The sequence below is a fragment of the Cupressus sempervirens genome, chromosome 11 (genome assembly GCF_028749045.1).
Source record: "Cupressus sempervirens isolate cs-2001-9-10 chromosome 11, ASM2874904v1, whole genome shotgun sequence".
Taxonomy (NCBI): Eukaryota; Viridiplantae; Streptophyta; class Pinopsida; order Cupressales; family Cupressaceae; genus Cupressus; species Cupressus sempervirens.
Genome location: NC_143128.1, coordinates 833,999,316 through 834,018,178, shown reverse-complemented (window position 1 = coordinate 834,018,178; position 18,863 = coordinate 833,999,316). Strand labels below are relative to the sequence as shown.

The following is an 18,863-nucleotide window of genomic DNA, read 5'->3' as shown; positions in this document are numbered from 1 at the left end:
GGAATACAAGTTTGGTTAGCACTTGGATATATTGGTTATGTGTTGTATTGATGACAACATATGTTTGTAAGTTCTTGACAAATAGAGATTTTGTATATCACAAAGGTTTATTGGCGCATAATAGGTTAAGCTATGCGAGATTAGGATTATGTTTATGGATGAGTATAAATGACACATCTATCTTCTCTTGAGTTTATGATGAGTATTCGCTGAGTTACAAATCATTTGGTGAAGGTTGGTAGCAGACCATTGTGTAGGAAATGTTATCAGAGACAGTTGTTGGTAAATTGGCTATATCTTATCCACGAGATAGAATTAAAGCTAGCGAGCTTGAATCATGGTTGAAGACATGTTCGCGATAGCAAGTCTTAGAGATCATTCTGGAAAGGTCGCTAAAGTGAAATTTGCAATATGTTTTACTGACATTTGATTGTGTTGGTGTAAAGTATTGATTTTTATTGTAGAATGTGTTAATTGCATTGAAACGTGTAGGAACCTTTTTGTATTAAGTGTAATGATGATTAAGAAGGTGTGTATGCCTTAGTGAGGTCCTATGTAATTAATTGGATATTTTGGAAGCTTTAACAGGCCGACCTAATTAGTTATTTTTGATGGGTATAAACTATAAAGGAAAGATGTTCTCCTAGATTGAGATTATCCATGTATCATGTATGAGCTTGAAGGCTGGATATTCAAAGTAGAGAAGAGATTGGTTTGGTACATGGTATTGAGCTTTAAAGAAACTGTATTGGCAAGTAAGTTGTGATCAATCAGTTCATCTATGTTGGATTTTTTATCCCGAAGTATTGATCTTCACAGTTGCTAGAGCTATTAGACAGTGGGTCTAGTTGTTTCTCTATTAAACTTAACAAGGTTAGAACCATCTAACAAGGGTTCAAGGTCTCCTAATAGGGATCTCTCCTTTAATAAGGATTGCTATATTGAATGCACTGTAATTAGCTCCTAATAGGGTCATACCCTTTCACAAGGAACTTTTATATTTAGTACACTATCTTGTGGGTGCTATCCCCACCGACGTTTTCCCTCTGATCAAGGGTTTCCCTAGTCAACAAATCATTGTGTCATTATGCATGGTTTATCTCCTGTTATGTGTCATTATTTTGGTTATCGATAATAAGTTCGATTGGTTCACCCCTCCGACCCCTTGGCCCTCTGTCTCAGTTGTGTGTGGACTTCACTTCTTAACAATTGGTATCGGAGCATCTAGTCCTCTTTGAGAAAGAAGGTTGAGCAACTTGAGGAGATCCATGGCATATAGGAAGGAGAGTCCGAAATTTGATGGACAAAACTATGACAGTTGGAAGGATAAGATGTGACCTCATTTGATGTGTATGGGTATTGACTACTAGTTGATTACAAAGACTCACGTAAGTGTAAAGAAAGAAAAAGATCCTCTTTCATGTACAAATGAGGAGAAACTTTTCCTTTGTAATATGATTGCAAGAGAAGAACTGATCACTACACTTCTTGAATCAAAATTTGTTGAGGTAAAGGGTTTTGATCCTTCTCATGATATTTGGACTAGATTAGAAGGATTATATGGAGGTGATGAACATACAATGATAACGAGATTACAAAAGCAGAAATCTAAGCTAGAAAGTGCCAGAATGCAAGAAGATGAATTTGTTAGGTCATATGTTGAAAGGATCACTGAGTTTGTCACATGTATAAAAAGTTTTGAAGTAACTATATCAGAAGATGAAGTATGCTACAAAATTCTAAGATCTTTAACCCTTGCTTATGATAATAAGGTAAATGCTCTTGAAGAAGCTATCCCTTTCATAAAAGATTTTAATAGAGAGACTTTGATTGCAAAATTGCAAGCTTTTGAGACTAGTAGACTAAGAGATAATTTGGCTTAGTTGAAACTACTTTCAAAGCTAGTGTGCGTAATGATAAAAGGGTACTAACAAAAAGTGCAAGCATTGGTGGAGATTATGCTAGAGATTGGGTACAAGTTCAAGAAGAAGAAAGAAAGATTAATGAGCTTGTTTCACTGATTGCAAAGAGAGAACCAAAAGATAAGAAACCACCTTTTGTTTGTTGGCGTTGTAAGGAATTTGGTCATTTTCCTTCCATATGTCCAAAGAGAGAACCAAAAGTAAATCCTAGAAAGCATTAGAAGTCAAAGATTTCAAAAGATTGTTTGTATGCAAGCAATGTGTACAAGGGTACGTCGAGACAGCGGGATGTTAGGATGAGTTTCCGGGACAGGGGGAAAATGAGCGTCATTTTCCGGATGGCAGGAGGACAACGGCAAGGGGAGGACGTGGCAGGGAGGAGTGTTGTATAGTATACATATAGAACTTGAAATGCTTGTTATGAAATGATGTTTCAGTAGAACATACCAAATTAAAATACTTGAAAATAGCAAAATTGCAACATGAACTAGAACCATTGAACATTCAACATAGTAACATATTACATACCCAATAGTAACATTCAAAAATCAAAAGTCAAATAGAAATCCATGTCCCTATACTAGCGGCACCATGGTTGTGGAATGACGGAGGTGGGGGTACTTGGGTACGTGAGTACCTGATGTGGGGATGTCTCAGAGACGAGTCCTCCGAGGTTTGGGAGGGGGGTGGGAGTCCCTGTGTAACACTGTATGCAAGTGACGATGAAACTAAAATTAAGGAAATAAACTTCTTAGACAATTATGATGAAGATGAGATAGAATTTGTTGCTATTAAGGAAGAAAGTCCCATTACAGAAGAAAAAGCACTTGTATCACATGTTGAGAAAAATAAATTTGATTGGATAATAGATAGTGGATGCTCACATCACATGACAGGTGATAGAGATAAATTTGTTGAGTTTAATAGTTATGATGGTGGTGTAGTCTGAGTTGGTAACAAAGCTCCTTGTCCTATTAAGGGAAAGGGATTTATTACACTTAATGATAAAACTAACATCGAGGATGTATATTTTGTTGATGACTTAAAGCATAACTTGCTGAGTGTTGGACAACTTGTTGATGAGGGATAGCATCTGCAATTCACTGAGAAGACATGTACAATCATAGATAAGCATGGAAAACTGATTGGCACAGGTACAAGAATCAAAGGTAATGTTTTTCAGTTGAATCCTATTGAGATAAGTTGTTTAGTTGCAAAAATGGATGACAATCGGTTGTGGCTTCGAAGATTTTGTCATATAAACTTTGATACTATAGTGAAGATGAGTAACTTTAATGCTGTAAGAGATCTACTAAAGATTGTGAAACCTTCTAACATGATATGCAAGGAATGTGTGTAATGGCTAAACAAAAAAAGAGCTTATTTCCTAGCAAGACGTTCACTGCTTCAGAAAAGTCAGAAATTGTTCATACAAATTTGTGTGTTCCTAAAAAGACTAAACTTTCTATGGTGAAAGATATTTCATTATTTTCGTTGATGATTATACAAGAATGATGTGGGTTGCATTTTTAAGAGAAAAATCTGAGGATTTTGACAAATTTATGATATTCGAGGCTAAAGTTGAAAATGAATCTGGTATGAGAATCAAATGTCTAAGATATGACAGAGGAGGAGAATTCACTTCTAATCAATTTAATGCTTTCTGTGAGGACAATGGAATTCATAGATAGGTTTTAGCTTCTAAGACTCCACAACAAAATGAAATAGCAAAAAGAAGGAATAGAGTAGCAAGTGAAGTAGCTAGAGCGATGTTGTTAGAAGGCAATATAGCACATGTCCATTGGAAAGAAGCAGTTAGCACTGCAATATATACTATGAACACAATTCATATCAGGTAAGGAATAGGTGAGACACCTTATGAGTTATGGTTTGGTCATACACCTATTGTAAAATATTTTAGAATTTTTGGGAGTAAGTGTTACATTAAGAGAGAAGATGATATAGGGAAGTTTGATCTTAGAAGTGATGAAGGTAGATGTTATAATTAGAGATTGAAGAAGATTGTTGAGACTGCAAATATTAGGATTGATGAAAGATTTCAAGTTTAGGGATGAACATTTGATTTTGATTTAGATGACATCAAATCAGTACAAGTCAGAGACTAGTAATAAATCAAAACATAGAACAAGAGCAATTCTTTGAGCTGGATAATGATATATAGGTACAGATTGAAGACGAGCCTAGAGAAGAATAAAGGACACCTAAATATGTTTCAAGGAATCATCTTGAAGATCAAATCATTGGTAATGCTAGCAGAGAAGTGTTAACAAGAGGTAAGGCAAGAGAAGAAATTTGTTTGATTTCACAAGTTGAACTTAAAACTATTGATGAGGCATGTAAAAATGAATTTTGGGTAAATGCTATTAAAGAACTTGATTAGATAGAGAAGAATGACACATGGGAATTGGTCCCTAGACCTAAAGATAAGATTGTTATTGACACAAAATGTGTTAGAAACAAGATGAATGAACAAGGTGAAGTAGTAAGGAGCAAGGCAAGGAAGTTTATTGGCCCCTAGACCTAAAGATAAGAATGTTATTGGCACAAAATGGGTATTTAAGAAAAAGATGAATGAACAAGGTGAAGTAGTAAGGAACAAGTCAAGTAAGGTTAAGTATGGAAAGAATTTCGACAACAAGAAGGTATAGATTTTGAAGAAACCTTTTCTTTCGTTGCAAGACTAGAATTTGTAAGAATGTTTTTGGCTTATGCATTTAACAAGAATTTCAAAGTGTATCAGATGGATGTGAAGTCAACCAATTTAAAATAACGAACTTGAGGAAGAGGTATATATTGAGCAACTTGATGGTTTTCCATTGATTGAAGACAGAGACATGGTATGCAAATTGAGGAAAACATTGTACGGATTAAAACAATCACCTAGAGCCTGGTATCATGGTTATATAAACATTTATTGAGTTTGGGTTTCAAGAAGGAAAATGCAAAGAGTAATATGTATTGAAGAACAAATTCAGATGGCTTGTTGATCGTTGTTTTATTTGTTGATGATATTATTTTTGGAGGGAATGACGAAGGAAGTAAGAAGTTTTCTGATGAAATGAGGAATGAACTTGAGATGTCTATTCTAACACCCCGCTAGGGAACCCAAGAGAAATTAACATATAATGATGCTAAGTTTGCTAAACAATTTTTTTTTGAAAGATTAAAACATACAAGAAATAATAATGCAGAAGCAATACATCACATTCATACATAAGCAAAGCAATAACAATTACATTTCTCAAGGGTTCCATAATGTTGAATCACATATATATGTTTTATTAAGTTGAAGTTTGATAATTAAACCCGTCCATGACATACGAATAACCACATGTGCAAAATCTCACAGAAGAATATACAAGTACAAAAGGTGCATGCTCATCCACTGCACATGTCACAGGGAATAAAATGCTAAAAGAATATACATCATGATAAGATACATCATCGCTTAGGATCTGAACAATTGAAGTACAAAATATTAGAGTATGAACATACAACATAGTCATCAAGTAGAAAAAATGTAACATTTGCATCAATGGTATATCTAGATCGGTGTCCAGCTGTTGGATCTCAATGGCAAAGCATCACTACCACTCGACCTTGTGGAACCTAAGTGGCCCCATTACCACTGTGCTGAGGAGATAGTCTCAAGTTCCAAATAGATAGCAATCCAAAAGTCACAACAAGAATCTAAGTCTCAAGATCTTGAAAAGCATTCTATCTCAAAGGCACTTAGTAAACAAGGTAACATCTAATCTCAGAGGCAATAAGATATGTAGGAAACCTAATATGCATGTAGGCAAGTGTCATCACATGAGACAACTCTCAAGTTACCCTGGTAGTCTCTCAGGACCTTGGCCCCCTAGTGACTCTATGTGGAATTCATATCCTTTCATACAGACAAGGGCTACTGATGAAGCAAGGTCACAACCAAGCATCCTCTCTACTCCCATCCTAGTTTGTACTAGCACTCGAGGCATGGGCGAGGTATCAAATTGACATCTTGTTAATTCATTTCAACCCCATTAATGAGAATGATATCACTTATTAATACTACTTACAATGAGTTACCTAGGCAACTTCTTTAGGGCTCCGGCTCCCATTACAAGCCACTTCCCAACATACACATAGATAACCTACCCTGAGCTCATAGAATTGCATCTCATAAGAGTTCACCATAAACATCTCAGATCTATACAAGCAACTTGAACCACAAATAGATCATATATCAAAATCCACAATAGGTCACATTAAAGAATCTCAACACGCGTGCTTACATAGGAATATTGATTTCTCATCACAGAGCACATGAGTTTAGAACATTGGTTGGGAAAGGAATAATTGTGACTAACAACATCACATAAATCCATAATAAAATTAACCACTTCCCAAGCCTCTGGTAAACGTTCCTATTTGGCCAAACTATGAGGTCTCCCTAAACCCATCACGAGGTAAAACATAACATCTCCATAGACAATGAAAAACAGGTGTAGTTTACAACCATGTAGTTTTGATGAAATTTCATAAAGTTTGATTTGAGTAAGTTCAAGTTCTCGTTTACCAGGATCTCCAGTTGGTAGTTTCTCAAGTTTAACTTGATCATAATACCATTCCCAATTTTCGTGGTTTAAAACAATCATGTTTTCTTAACCAACTATGCCTCTATTAGATTTCTATAACAACCCCTACTATTTACTCATGAAATTAATAATACTGTAAGGTGTAAGAATTTTTTTTATTTCCAATTTATCCACCAACCATTACCTTAACATTATTTAAGATAGAGAAAACAAAGTAATATTTAATACTAATTAAATTCAAAATAGATCAAGTTTAATTTAAAAATAAACTAGATCTTAAAATTTAGATTAACTTTTAAACATACTAAATTACTTTTTACAAAGTTAAATAATATAATAATTTAAAAGAAATAATAATAAATTTTTAATTTATTTATTTTTAAGTTAAAAAAATAAATTTAATAACCCCACATGGGGGTGGGTTGCCGCTCGTGGCCCTTTAGAAGCCACTGCAGCAGCCCACTTGCTTAGGCAACCTCTGCTGTTGTAGTAGCTTTGACTACCTTAGTAGTGAGCCGCTGGGAAGAAAGGGAGGGGGGGGGGGGGGGGGGGGGCGGAATCGTGGTCCCCGCCCCTCCAAAATATATTTTTAATTGTTTCTATAAAAAAGAACTTCCTCTGCCTCTCAAAAACTAGTAATGCACGATTCCCAGAAATGGGTAAAATAATAAAATATTTACCACAGTAAATTTGTTACTGTGGTAAAATTTTATATATATATATATTTTTTCTTTTACATGTTTCATTTACAGATTTGGTAGGGAGACAAATCTCAAGCATTCAAATTTTGTTTAAATCAGACCTGGTTAATTCTCTTTTGTCTCCAAAACCCTGGCTGTAGAATTGTCTCTAAATTCATCTTTTTCTATTGGATTTTCAATATCTAGTTTTTCGCAGATGTTTTCAGACCAAAAACAATCAATCTTTACAGCGAGGGTTTCCAAATCTTCTTTCAGATTTACGGAAATAGAAACAGGGCAAATTTTCACATATTCTGCCACAGTAATTTTCCATTCTTGCAGGCATGAAGGAAACAAAAGTTTCTCAGAGATTTTCTAAAATGAATTTTACACAACCCTACCTCAATTTGATGCTAGCCAATCCGGTGAATCCTTGTGCTCATGAAATTCCCGTCTCCAAAAGCCCATAGAGAAATTTCCACTTGCCAATTCTTAAGTTGCTCCTCCAAACCTGTGTGTGGAGAAATGAGCCACAATCCCTTATTAAAAGGCCTTTGACCCTAGTTAGGGGTTCTGTTTCCCAAATGGCCTCCCACTTTATTAATTTAATTTAATTTAATTTTAATTAAATATTTCATTCACACTTAGTGCCTTTTTATATTTTATTTTATTAGAGAATACTATTATTATTTCAATTTCAAATTAATATTTATTTCTCTTTATTTAAAAAGCAACTTCTAAATTTACAAAGGCTAAATTAGATAATAATTATTTTGCCAACTATAGCTTTTTTGGAAAATTTAATTATTATTAATTCCTAAGTTAGACTTTTAACTAAGTCTTTTAATCCAATGCTTTTATTTAATTAATTCTCAATTAATAAAATAAAATATGGTAATGTTTTCCTTTGTAAATTTTTTCATTTAAATTATTAATTTAAATTAATTCCCTTGGTTGACTAATTACAGTAAAAGTTGCAAAGTAAACCATGTATTCAAAAGAAACTCGACAACCAGACAAAACATAAAAATCAAACTCGACTTAAGTCATCGAATTCACATCACCTTGACGAATTCAGAAGGGTAGAGAAATCAGATACTTGTCCTTTACCATAGGACAAAATGGTCCAGGGTTGGGATTTGGATTTGAAAACTCTCTCCTCATTTACCATTGAGATACTGTGATAGGGCACACTCATCTTGGCAATTCAGGGAAGTTGATGCCCGGTATGTGCAACTTGCATAAAGATGAGCATATACATATGCACATATATATAATATATCTACACAAAATAGGCAATGGCAGGGAGTGGTACATCATGTAGATCTCGACTTGCAGGTGACTACGACTCCCTCCCTCAACCACATCAGTCATGACAGATAGAAAAGTAAAACAGACGCACACCATACACATGCAAATATGGGGTAAGTATCCATAATCTATATAAAACATCATCATAATCCTAGTCGTAATCATTATATAAAAGCATTTAAACATCATCACATGAATTACCATAAATCACAGAAACACATAAAATATCCCAAGTACGAAGTATCTTGTCAAATATATAACCAAATCATAAAGATGGTATTAACCCATCCATGTAACCAAGTACCACTACATCCAATAACATAATATGAAACTGGCCTAAAAGTGTTCGGTGATATAACTGAAAGCAAAACAGGATAGGCACTACGTCTATGATTGGTGAAAAGAAGTATTTTCTGGGATTGCAAATAACACAAAATAAAGATGACATTTTTATATCTCAAGCTCAATATCTTAAGGATTTGCTAGTAAGATTTGGTTTGGAAAATTGTAAACCTATTGGAACACCTATGGTATCTGGATGCAAATTGTCTAACAAAGATGAGTCACCCAGTGCTATGCAAACTAGATACATATCTATGATTGGAAAACTGCAATACTTGACACATACAAGGCCAGATATAGCAAATGCAATTGGGATAGTAGTGAGATTTCAAGCAAATCCTAAGGAGACACATCTAACAATAGTAAAGAGATTTTTTAATGTTTGAAGGGAACAATAGATTTTCGCTTATGGTATGATAGATCTAATGATTTCACATTGTGTGCATACGCTGATGATAATTGGGCAAATAATTTTGATGATAGAGAGAGCACAAGTGATGGTTCTTTCTTGGTGGAACATTGGTATCTTGGTTGAGTAAAAATCAAGATTGTATTTTACAATCTACAATAGAGGCAATATATGTTGCACCAATTAACAATTGTAATCAGATTATGTGGATGAAGCAAATGTTGAAGGACATTGGTATTGTAGTTTGGAACCTACAATTATGCAATGTGATAACACAAGTACTATGAGTATGTCAACAAATTCTGTTTTACATTCAAAGACTGAAAACATTGCAATAAAGTATCATTTTCTAAGAGAGAAAGTTGTAGAGAAAGAGATTAGATTGGAATATGTGAGTATAAAGGAACATATAGCATATGGCTAAGGACACCTTTGAGTATCTCAGAGGCATGATTGGGGTAATGACCCCAGTTAATATGTACAATCAAAGAACTATTCTTACATCTGGATGTGATGCTTGTTACTGCTCCTCAGGGGGAGTAGTTGCATTGGGTATAACTATTCAAGAGTTCTTATGTAATTACTTCTGGCATAACAACGTTTGTTGACAATTGGTATACATTTTTGTTACAAATTGACTTGATCCAATGTAGATACTTTGATGAGGATCTTCATCAAAGGGTGAGCACTTCAGGTCACTATTTGGCCTATTGACACCTTTTCCATTAATGTCAAAGGGGGAGATGATTAATGAAAAACCTAATCGAAGACAAAGATTGATGTCAAAGGGGAGCTTCTGAGGTTAGCCATATATGTTGATGATATTCAATAAATTGTAAAAGCTGTATATGTTGAGGATATTCAGAAAATTGTCTTTAGAAGATTGATTTGGATTGATGGTTTGTCATCATATGTTGCCATCAATGTCAAAGGGCGAGATTGTTAGGAATACAGGTTTAGTTGACACTTGGATATGTTGCTTATGTGTTGTATTGATGACAACATCTATTTGTAAGTTCTTGATAGACAAAGATTATGTATATCACATAGGTTTATTGGCACACCATAGTTGGCAAAGAATAGGTTAAGCTATGCGAGTTTAGGATTATGTTCATGAATGAGTATAGATGGCACATCTATGTTCACTTGAGTTTATGATGAGTATTGGCTGAGTTACAAATCATTTGATAAAGATTAGTAGTAGACTAGTGTGGAGGAAATGTTGTCAGAGATAGTTGTTGGTAAATTGGCTATATTTTATCAATGAGATGGGATTAAGGTTAGCAAGCTTGCATCGTGGTTGAAGACATGTTCGTGATATCAAGTCTTAGAGATCATTCTAGAAAGGTTCTTGAAGTCAAATGTGCCATATGTTTTACTGGCAGCTAACAATGTTGGTGTAATGTGTCGATCTTCATTGGAGAATGTGTTAATTTCATTACGTGTGAGAACCTTATTGTAATAATTGTAATGATTCTTAAGAAGGTCTGTATGCGTAAGTGAGGTCCTATGTAATTAATTGTTTATTTGGGAAGCTTAAATAGTTCGACCTAATTGATTATTTGTGAAGGGTATAAAGGAAAGTTGTTCTCCTAGATTGAGATCATCCATGTATTGTGTGCGAGCTTGAAGGCTGGATTATCAGAGCAGAGCAGAGATTGGTTTGGTACATGGTATTGAGCTTCAAAGGAACTGTATTGACAAGTAAGTTACAAATCAGTCAGTTCATCTATGTTGGATTTGCTATCCTGAAGTATTGATCTTCACAATTGCTGGAGCAACTTAGACAGTGGGTCTAGTTGTTTACATGTTAATCTTTTAATAGGGTTAGAACTCTCTAACAAGGGCTCAAGGTCTCCTAACTGGGATTTGTCCTTTAACAGGGATTGTTGTACTGAATGCACTATAATTGGCTCCTAATAAGGTCACATCCTTTCACAAAGAACTTTTATATTAGTACATTACCTTGTGGGTGCCATCCCCACTGGGGGTTGCCCTCTAATCAAGGGTTTCCCTAGTCAACAAATCATTGTGTCATTGTGCACGGTTTATCTCCTGTTATGCTTTATTGTTTTGGTTATTGAAGTTGGATATAATAAGTTTGATTTAAGTTTAATTGTTCGCATTTGATTCACCCCCTGTTTGTGTGTGGACATTACTTCTTAACATATATATGCTTCAGCATTTCTCAAATATTAATAAAAATAGATCAAATATTTGAGGCCAGAGATGTACATAATAAGTTTATAGAAAATGGTTAAAGAGATGAAATAATGTATACTTGGTAATTACAGCAGCCCCTGACTTTAGCAGAAGAAAATTGAAGTATTGACAACCATCCCCATCCTTAGCTTTAGCATTGACAAAAATATCTTGATACTTACTTTGTAGACAGTTGTAAATATTTGTTACAGTGACAACTGTGTGCAAATTAAGTGGGCATAGACTTCCATTTATTGACGGCATCGCTCTATACTCAATTTTTGTGATGTCCAACTGTGAGTGACATGCTTAGAGGATAAATAGAATATAATACTATGAGAGCTTATGCCTTTATAGCATCTATATATTGTTGTAAATCTTATGCTTGTTATATGCTGTACAAAGCATACAACATTTACAAAATTAATAATACTATAACTACTGAATTATTAATTAAAATTATTTAAAAATGGTTTTTCTGAACAGGTGTGAATACCCCTTTAGATATTTATTCTTCCCTTCTCCTATATTTGAAGAGTTTTTCTCTCATTGAGAGGGGAAAAGGAATTTGGAGATTTGATACGGAATTCTATGACTATAACTATGCACAAGGTTTAATTGGCCATGTGGAAGTGACAATTGCTTCCTTAGTTTTGGTCTATGTTTTAATAGATCATTTTAAGTGTCTTATAATAGATTCATGATTTATGGGGGTTTTATCCAGAAGAGTTTTCTCCATGTATATATTGTCCAATGCATTTAATCTACGTATTTTGTGATTGATTTTATTTATCTGTAATGATTAGTAACCTAAGATCCTGATTCCAACATAATCACTAAAGGAATAAACACTTGAGAAAATCTGAGTTAGTTAGGAGGAGAGTAATAAAGAATGGGGAAAAAATATGAGAGAGACATAATTGGGGCCGTGACCTAGGTAATAGGAAGATTGTATTGGAAGTTATAAGAAGAGACAGAGTGTGACAAGGATAAGACAAAACGGATCCGGTAGAACGAAAACATATATTGACAATAACTATAAACAATGTGTCCATAACATAGATGATAATGATTTACCTCAATGGAGACAAGAATGGGGTGTCAATGTAAACTCCAAAGAAGCTAACACCTGAAACTAGGTAAAGGAAATTTCTATGTAGGTTTCATGGCAATAAGCTAAATATTTCAAAAGGTTGCTACATGAGCTGTTTTAACTTGTAAAGATCTGGAAAATCATAATTTTTATATCCTTGGGTCTGGTGTTGGGAGCCCATGTCTATCTACAAGGAATTCTATTGATGTAATTTTTTTCTCTTATACCAATATATGGTATTGTACCTTATTTTGTTAAAAAAATGAGGGCTATGGCAGTCGATTTGTAAATAGGTTCTCAAAAGTTCCAAAAAGTATTGAGATTTTTTTGGGTTGATGCATGCATTCTCTCTTTATCAAATGTAGAATTGCAGATAATTTTGTTTTTTAAATTTATGACATTCAGTTCATGCAGAGTCGTGGAGACTTTTCTGCATCTGTATTGGGGGTCAATAGTGGTTCTGAAAATGTCTGGTAATTATTTCCTTTACTGGACTGCAACTTCAGATAGTTCAATGGAGAGCTTAGTCATAATTATGCAAGGAAAATATTAAATAATGAAAAACAACTTTGGAAAAGAAAATGTGAAGTTGAAATAAAATGAATTATTAAAGCAACAGTCATGGTTTTAAGGGGTACTGAAGAAATGATTGAAGGATAATTTATTTTAAAACTGGATAACAATAGAAAAGTTTTCAAACAAATAGATATTTCTGATAGGTCTGTTGAGTTTTGTGGCATTTTGATAGAAGCCTGTGGGCTAATAGGTGGTGATGACATTCATGCAAGATGATACCTAATGAAGATTAAGTCACACACTATACCTCCGTCATAGAATTCAACGGTTTTCATTGTGTGCTAACCATTATGCAGGTTTGAGCTTTACCAATGAGGAGTTAGTCGATATTGAGTTTTTGATTCTTTATACACAGATATATTTGGAGAAGATATTGTTGGTGATGGAAAGAGAATAAAGGGCCTTGGCATTGGGGGCCCTGAGGGCCCTGTATCACTAGATGATGTCAGAAGATTGCAGAGATCAAATGAGGTGATATATCTTTTTCTTGTTTGTATCTCTGGAACTTGAATACACGAGTATAATGTAATCTAGCAATAGTAATGTCATCAGATTTTGAATTCAGTCCCCTGTATTGTCATAATATTCTAAATTGACTTGTGTAATTGATGTGCAGGAATTACGGCAACAGTTGGAAGCTCATGTTCTTAGTATTGAGAAGCTTCACAATGAAGCACGGGCTACTGCTGCCCAACATGACATTGTTAGTTACATGCCTTGATTTGTTTTCTTGCTGTCATAAAGGAGTTGCTAACAATTGGTAAAATTATTATGCTATTTTCAGACATTCACAGTTGCACCATAAAACAAAAGCGACAAGTATTGCGTACCTGTGTTATATTCTTTTCTATTGTAAGATAGGTTAAGGATGTTGTATTTGGATTTATCAGTTTATCAAGCCCTGTTTCAATAACAAAATAAATACAATGGATTTGAATCTTTGGAAATAATTACACAACCATGTTCCATGTCAATGTTTCCACACCTTTCTGTCCTATGTCCCTGCCCCTTTCTATTTCCCATTGAAAGACCGCTCATTCAATCTTGGGTATGCTTTTAAAAATCCTTTTCGTGTTTCAATACCCCCTCTGTTCTATTAAATGTTGAGTTACCAGATTCTCTCCTGGACCTAGGAATTCCTGGTTCAATTCTCTCAAAAGTCTGGTCCTTGTCAGATTCTGTTAACAGTCTGCCAAAGAGACCTAATTTTGCTGGGAATTCTCTCAGAGGAACCTTAGCAGAATTCAGACGACTTTTGGGCAACTACGGGTTGCAGCATAAGACTACAGACAGAATTTTGGAGAACTTGGTCGAAAAACACCCTTTTGTTTACTTTTTCAAAAAGCTTTTAATGCCAAATAAGTCTCAGAATTGGACTCAAGCACATGATTAGACTCAAATTACTAATCATATTTAATTTGAATTGAATGCTACTTGAGAAGAATCAAGATGTATAAAAGTGCCACACATCTATTATGAAATGTATGTAATACACTATAATTCGTGCATATAGGCCAACATGTATAGAAAACTAGGGATTGAACAAAACCTAAAGAGATCTTTACTGTGGTTAAATCTGGATCCAAAGCCTGCTTTCTTGGTTTATCCAGTCTGATACAAAGCTGTTTTTGTTTTAATCATCTAGTATGATAATTAATGTGTGAAGCTTAAAATATGACAACAATCACAACCTTGGCCTTAAATGGGCCTATAGCATTACTTTAAACAGCAGAATGATGATGATTTTCTTGATTTCGGTGGCTGATTATTAATGTTTACATTATTGTTTTTGAAATGAACATTAATATGGTGGTGTATTTTGCAATGTTGCTTTAATATTAGCATAGTAGTGTATAGCTTATTTGCTGCTATATGTGTGTTTGTGTGTATTCTTGTACAAACCAAACCAAAATTAATCCGAACCTAACCCCCAAAAAAATTGAATGAATTTTAAACCCGAATCTTGAAGTCGAACATGACCCGAATCAGAATCTGAACCCGTACCCAAATCAGAACCGGCAACTTAGATTAACTGAATTTGGTAGAACATAGGTTCACACTCAAAAAAATATTTGACATATTTTGGCATAAAATTCAAAATATTATTTTGCTTTAGATTGTAGCCTGTGAGGAATAATTGGAAAACTTTAGAAAAATCATTGTTACTAGAGAAAATCAAGTTTTTAAAGATTTTTTTTTGTTAAGTACTTGTTCTTGTAGTAAATGACTGAATCAAAATCAGGTACAGGCATGTGGGTGCACCAATGTTTTTGAGGGGCTGGGTATGTCCATACAAAAACTTATTAAAATCATAAACATATACATATTTACAGCCAAAAATCGGGAACAAATTTTAATCACCCTATACTAATTCATATCAATTTGTCAAACTCAAATGATGTATGTAAACTAAAAGTATAGCATAATGCCCTAACCTTGTGAAGTTGTGGTTTAAACTCTAAGTGAATTCACCATTTTTGTTGTGTCCACTTTGCCATCTCCCATTTCAATAAATTGTCTTACAATGAGATGGAACATGTTCCTTTGGTCTAATGTTGGTAAGCCCAATGAGGCAGAAGTCAAACAGACTCTATAACTCAATGCTTGTTAGCTGATAGGAAATATTCTCTAAATAATGATGCTGTCAAAAGATGGGAAACAAAATAAGTTCATCACTAATGTGTGTCACAATTGTGTAAAAACAATTATTCTTCAGAATATTTTTCTTCTGCAGTACTTTTTTTGGTTGTTTTCCTATTAATCACATAAGGGAAGGCAAATCTGTTGATCTTTGGATCTATTGCAAATGTAATAGCACTGCTCTTTATTTCTGTGTGTTCCAAATGCAGATTTGAGTGTCATATAAATATGAGAAGAGGAGACATGTCTCATGAAGAGACATGTCTCTATATGGTCAAATATAAGTTAACCATCATTTGACAATATATATATATATATATATAAGCATAATTATATATAACACACACACACATGTAGGAGAGTTTGTCTAATTGATGATTAACTAATGAACATAGAAGAATTATCTCTAGGCTAATTCAATCCGACTGAAGCTACAACATTAGCACTCCCTCTTAGCCAGGGAGGATTGTTATAAAACACATTATACTCTCAAGCATCTAGAGAGATATCATCTCAATATGATATTCTTGGAATGACATATTTAAGGATATCAACATATATCTATCAACTTAGGTGTTATCTTTTGATATCATCCGAAGTATGATTCAATAAGAAATATCATTCACACTTATATTCTCTTGGTATGTGCACTGACATCATGTTCATGATGCCTACCAAAAGAATATGTTATATCATAGAAGGATATGAGTTATCTGATTTCTAGCTCTGCAGGACAACAACTTAATGTAGTCTATCAGATAACAAGTAATCAAGGTGTCATGATCACTATCATGACAAGTATCATGACTTTCAGCACAGTTTGGGACAACAACTTAATGTAGTTTGTCATGATACATTTGTTATCATGATTTCCAACACTTCGGGACAACAACTTAATGTAATCTATCATGATAATAGGTCAAGCTATTGGTAAGATCGTCACCTTACAATAATGACCTCACACATACATCAATGAAAGATCGTCACCTTTCATGACATAATCCACATATGCAAAATAGTAACTTACATGATATCCACCGTGAACCATGTCAGATGGTGGATCCACAATAGCAGTTCCTAGAGGGCGGAACAAGGCTTTTCACGTCAACATTCTCTCTTTAAGGAATTTCACCTAAAACTTTTCGTGGAGAAGTACTCATTAATAAAGATCTTGGGAAGTCATATCTCTTCGTTCAAGGATGGATGTTACAACCTGTTAGACTCCCTCTAAATTTGATATCAATCTTTTGACTTTTTGGTGATAAGTCATCACTTCTTATGATGTACACAGGGGTAGGCCTATCAAAATCATGATTTTTATTCTAAATATTAATCTTCTGAGCTCGTCATATAAGGTTGTCTTTGATGAAGTATCAGGCTCCCTCTTGATATGAAAGAATACTCGTAATCTCAATCATCAAATATATTCACTTCATGAGCCTCACTTTATCCAGCAAGATCATCGAATAACTAATGAATTTAAGATCAAAGTTTCTTTTGAAGCTACTGTCATAAGATTTTACTCTATACAACATTTGGTAGCATGTGTAAGGTACCAACCTTCTTTTCCTGCAAGAACATCCCTGCACATAAAGGAAAGGATCAAGGCAAATAACTCTTACAGTAATAATACAATTAAGAGAGAATATAGTAAGTAGATAAAATGTAATACTCAAGGCTAATGAATACTTATCTATGCATCATTGATACAAGTTGCTTTAATAAAGGTCCATATCCATCAAGCCATAAAATGCCTTTACATAATCATTTGCCAAACAATGGGAATGGAACATTGGTTATTATTCCTCCCTCAATGTAGAATTCCCACTCTTATGTCGTTGAACAACTTTGCATCACATGAAATATGTCATATTTGTCTTCTCTCTTTATTAAGTAATCAAATTTAACCAAATTATTTGTAATGTCCCTTGCTATCCAATACTCAAGAAACCAATTAAACCCGTAAGGAATATGATCAAACACTTCACACGTGCTCTCTCGTGTCTACAATTTCCCAACTAGACTTACTTGATTTCAAAAATTCACAATCACAATTTGGATAATGAAATTTACTTCATTTCCTAGGAAGTAACAATGCTTCCAAATATAGAATGAGATATCTTTTGATCTTTTCCTTGTTAAAAAAACATATAACTTTGTATTTCTAACCCTTGACATCTTATGTATAGTTTCCCTTTTATGTTTTCGTATTCATATTGTTTGTCTCCATTTATTTTTCCTCTTTCATGGATTTTATATGTCACACTATTAATTAAATAGTACATATAAACTATATGTTTATCTCACACTCGTTTTTATTCCAATTCCATTATCTTTATCTTCATGAGGCGACTTATCTCCTCAATAATATATATCTAATGTGTACCTTATGAACTTAGCCAAATGTAGGGTGTGCTCGGAATGTAAATTTTAATGCAACACAGGGATTTCAAAATGTCCCCATTAATATATTTTCAAGATTTAATAAATATTGATTCCCCATCCATAATCTTTGTATGCTTCTACGATAATATCAACTCTCATTGATCTAAGTCAACCTTGATAATATTGGGTGAATTTATAGATCTCGCGGGCTGTATAAGATTGGTGCTGACGATGTATTATAGGTTAATTTGTTAATGATCCCTCTACTAATGATGTTGTTTCATATATGAATCGATTACCATGTTTTGGTTATTTGGCGTCCCATTCTATTCTCTATATATTATGCTGCTAAGAGGGTCATGAAGATTGTCCCTCCATGTTATGGTCGAGTCTAGGATTTAAGAAAATGTTGAATGCAGTCTGTACTTGGTTTTCCAATTGTTCTTATTTTTACTATTCGTATGAACAATACTGGTAGTAACAAAGCAATCGGTTTATGTATCAAATACTGTGGTAGACACCTCCTGAGTTTATATTTCTCTGCTATCATTTGGACTTTTGCTATTTGTTCAGAGATTTGTTCGTCTCCTATCCTTTATATGCTCTTCTTTGCTAACTGGACCAAGGATCATCCTCCTTCCCTATATGGTAAGTATTTGCGATATATCCTTCCAGATTTGGTTCATTGCTCTTGTAATTTCT

General features: G+C 34.0%; 1 protein-coding gene across 6 annotated transcripts in view; it reads left to right on the top strand.

Moving 5' to 3' along the window:
- LOC149532146 (SMAD/FHA domain-containing protein) overlaps positions 1–18,863 on the top strand; it is a 211,519-nt gene that overhangs the window by 81,237 nt on the left and 111,419 nt on the right. For all 6 annotated transcript variants that reach the window (XR_016358488.1, XM_089808858.1, XM_089808859.1 and 3 more), the window contains exons 5-6: positions 13,492–13,607; positions 13,753–13,839. Coding sequence is in view for 5 of the 6 variants with exons in the window: in XM_089808858.1 (XP_089664984.1) it covers positions 13,492–13,607; positions 13,753–13,839 (203 nt within the window). In the remaining variant the exon portion in view is untranslated. The remainder of the gene's footprint in view (positions 1–13,491; positions 13,608–13,752; positions 13,840–18,863) is intronic.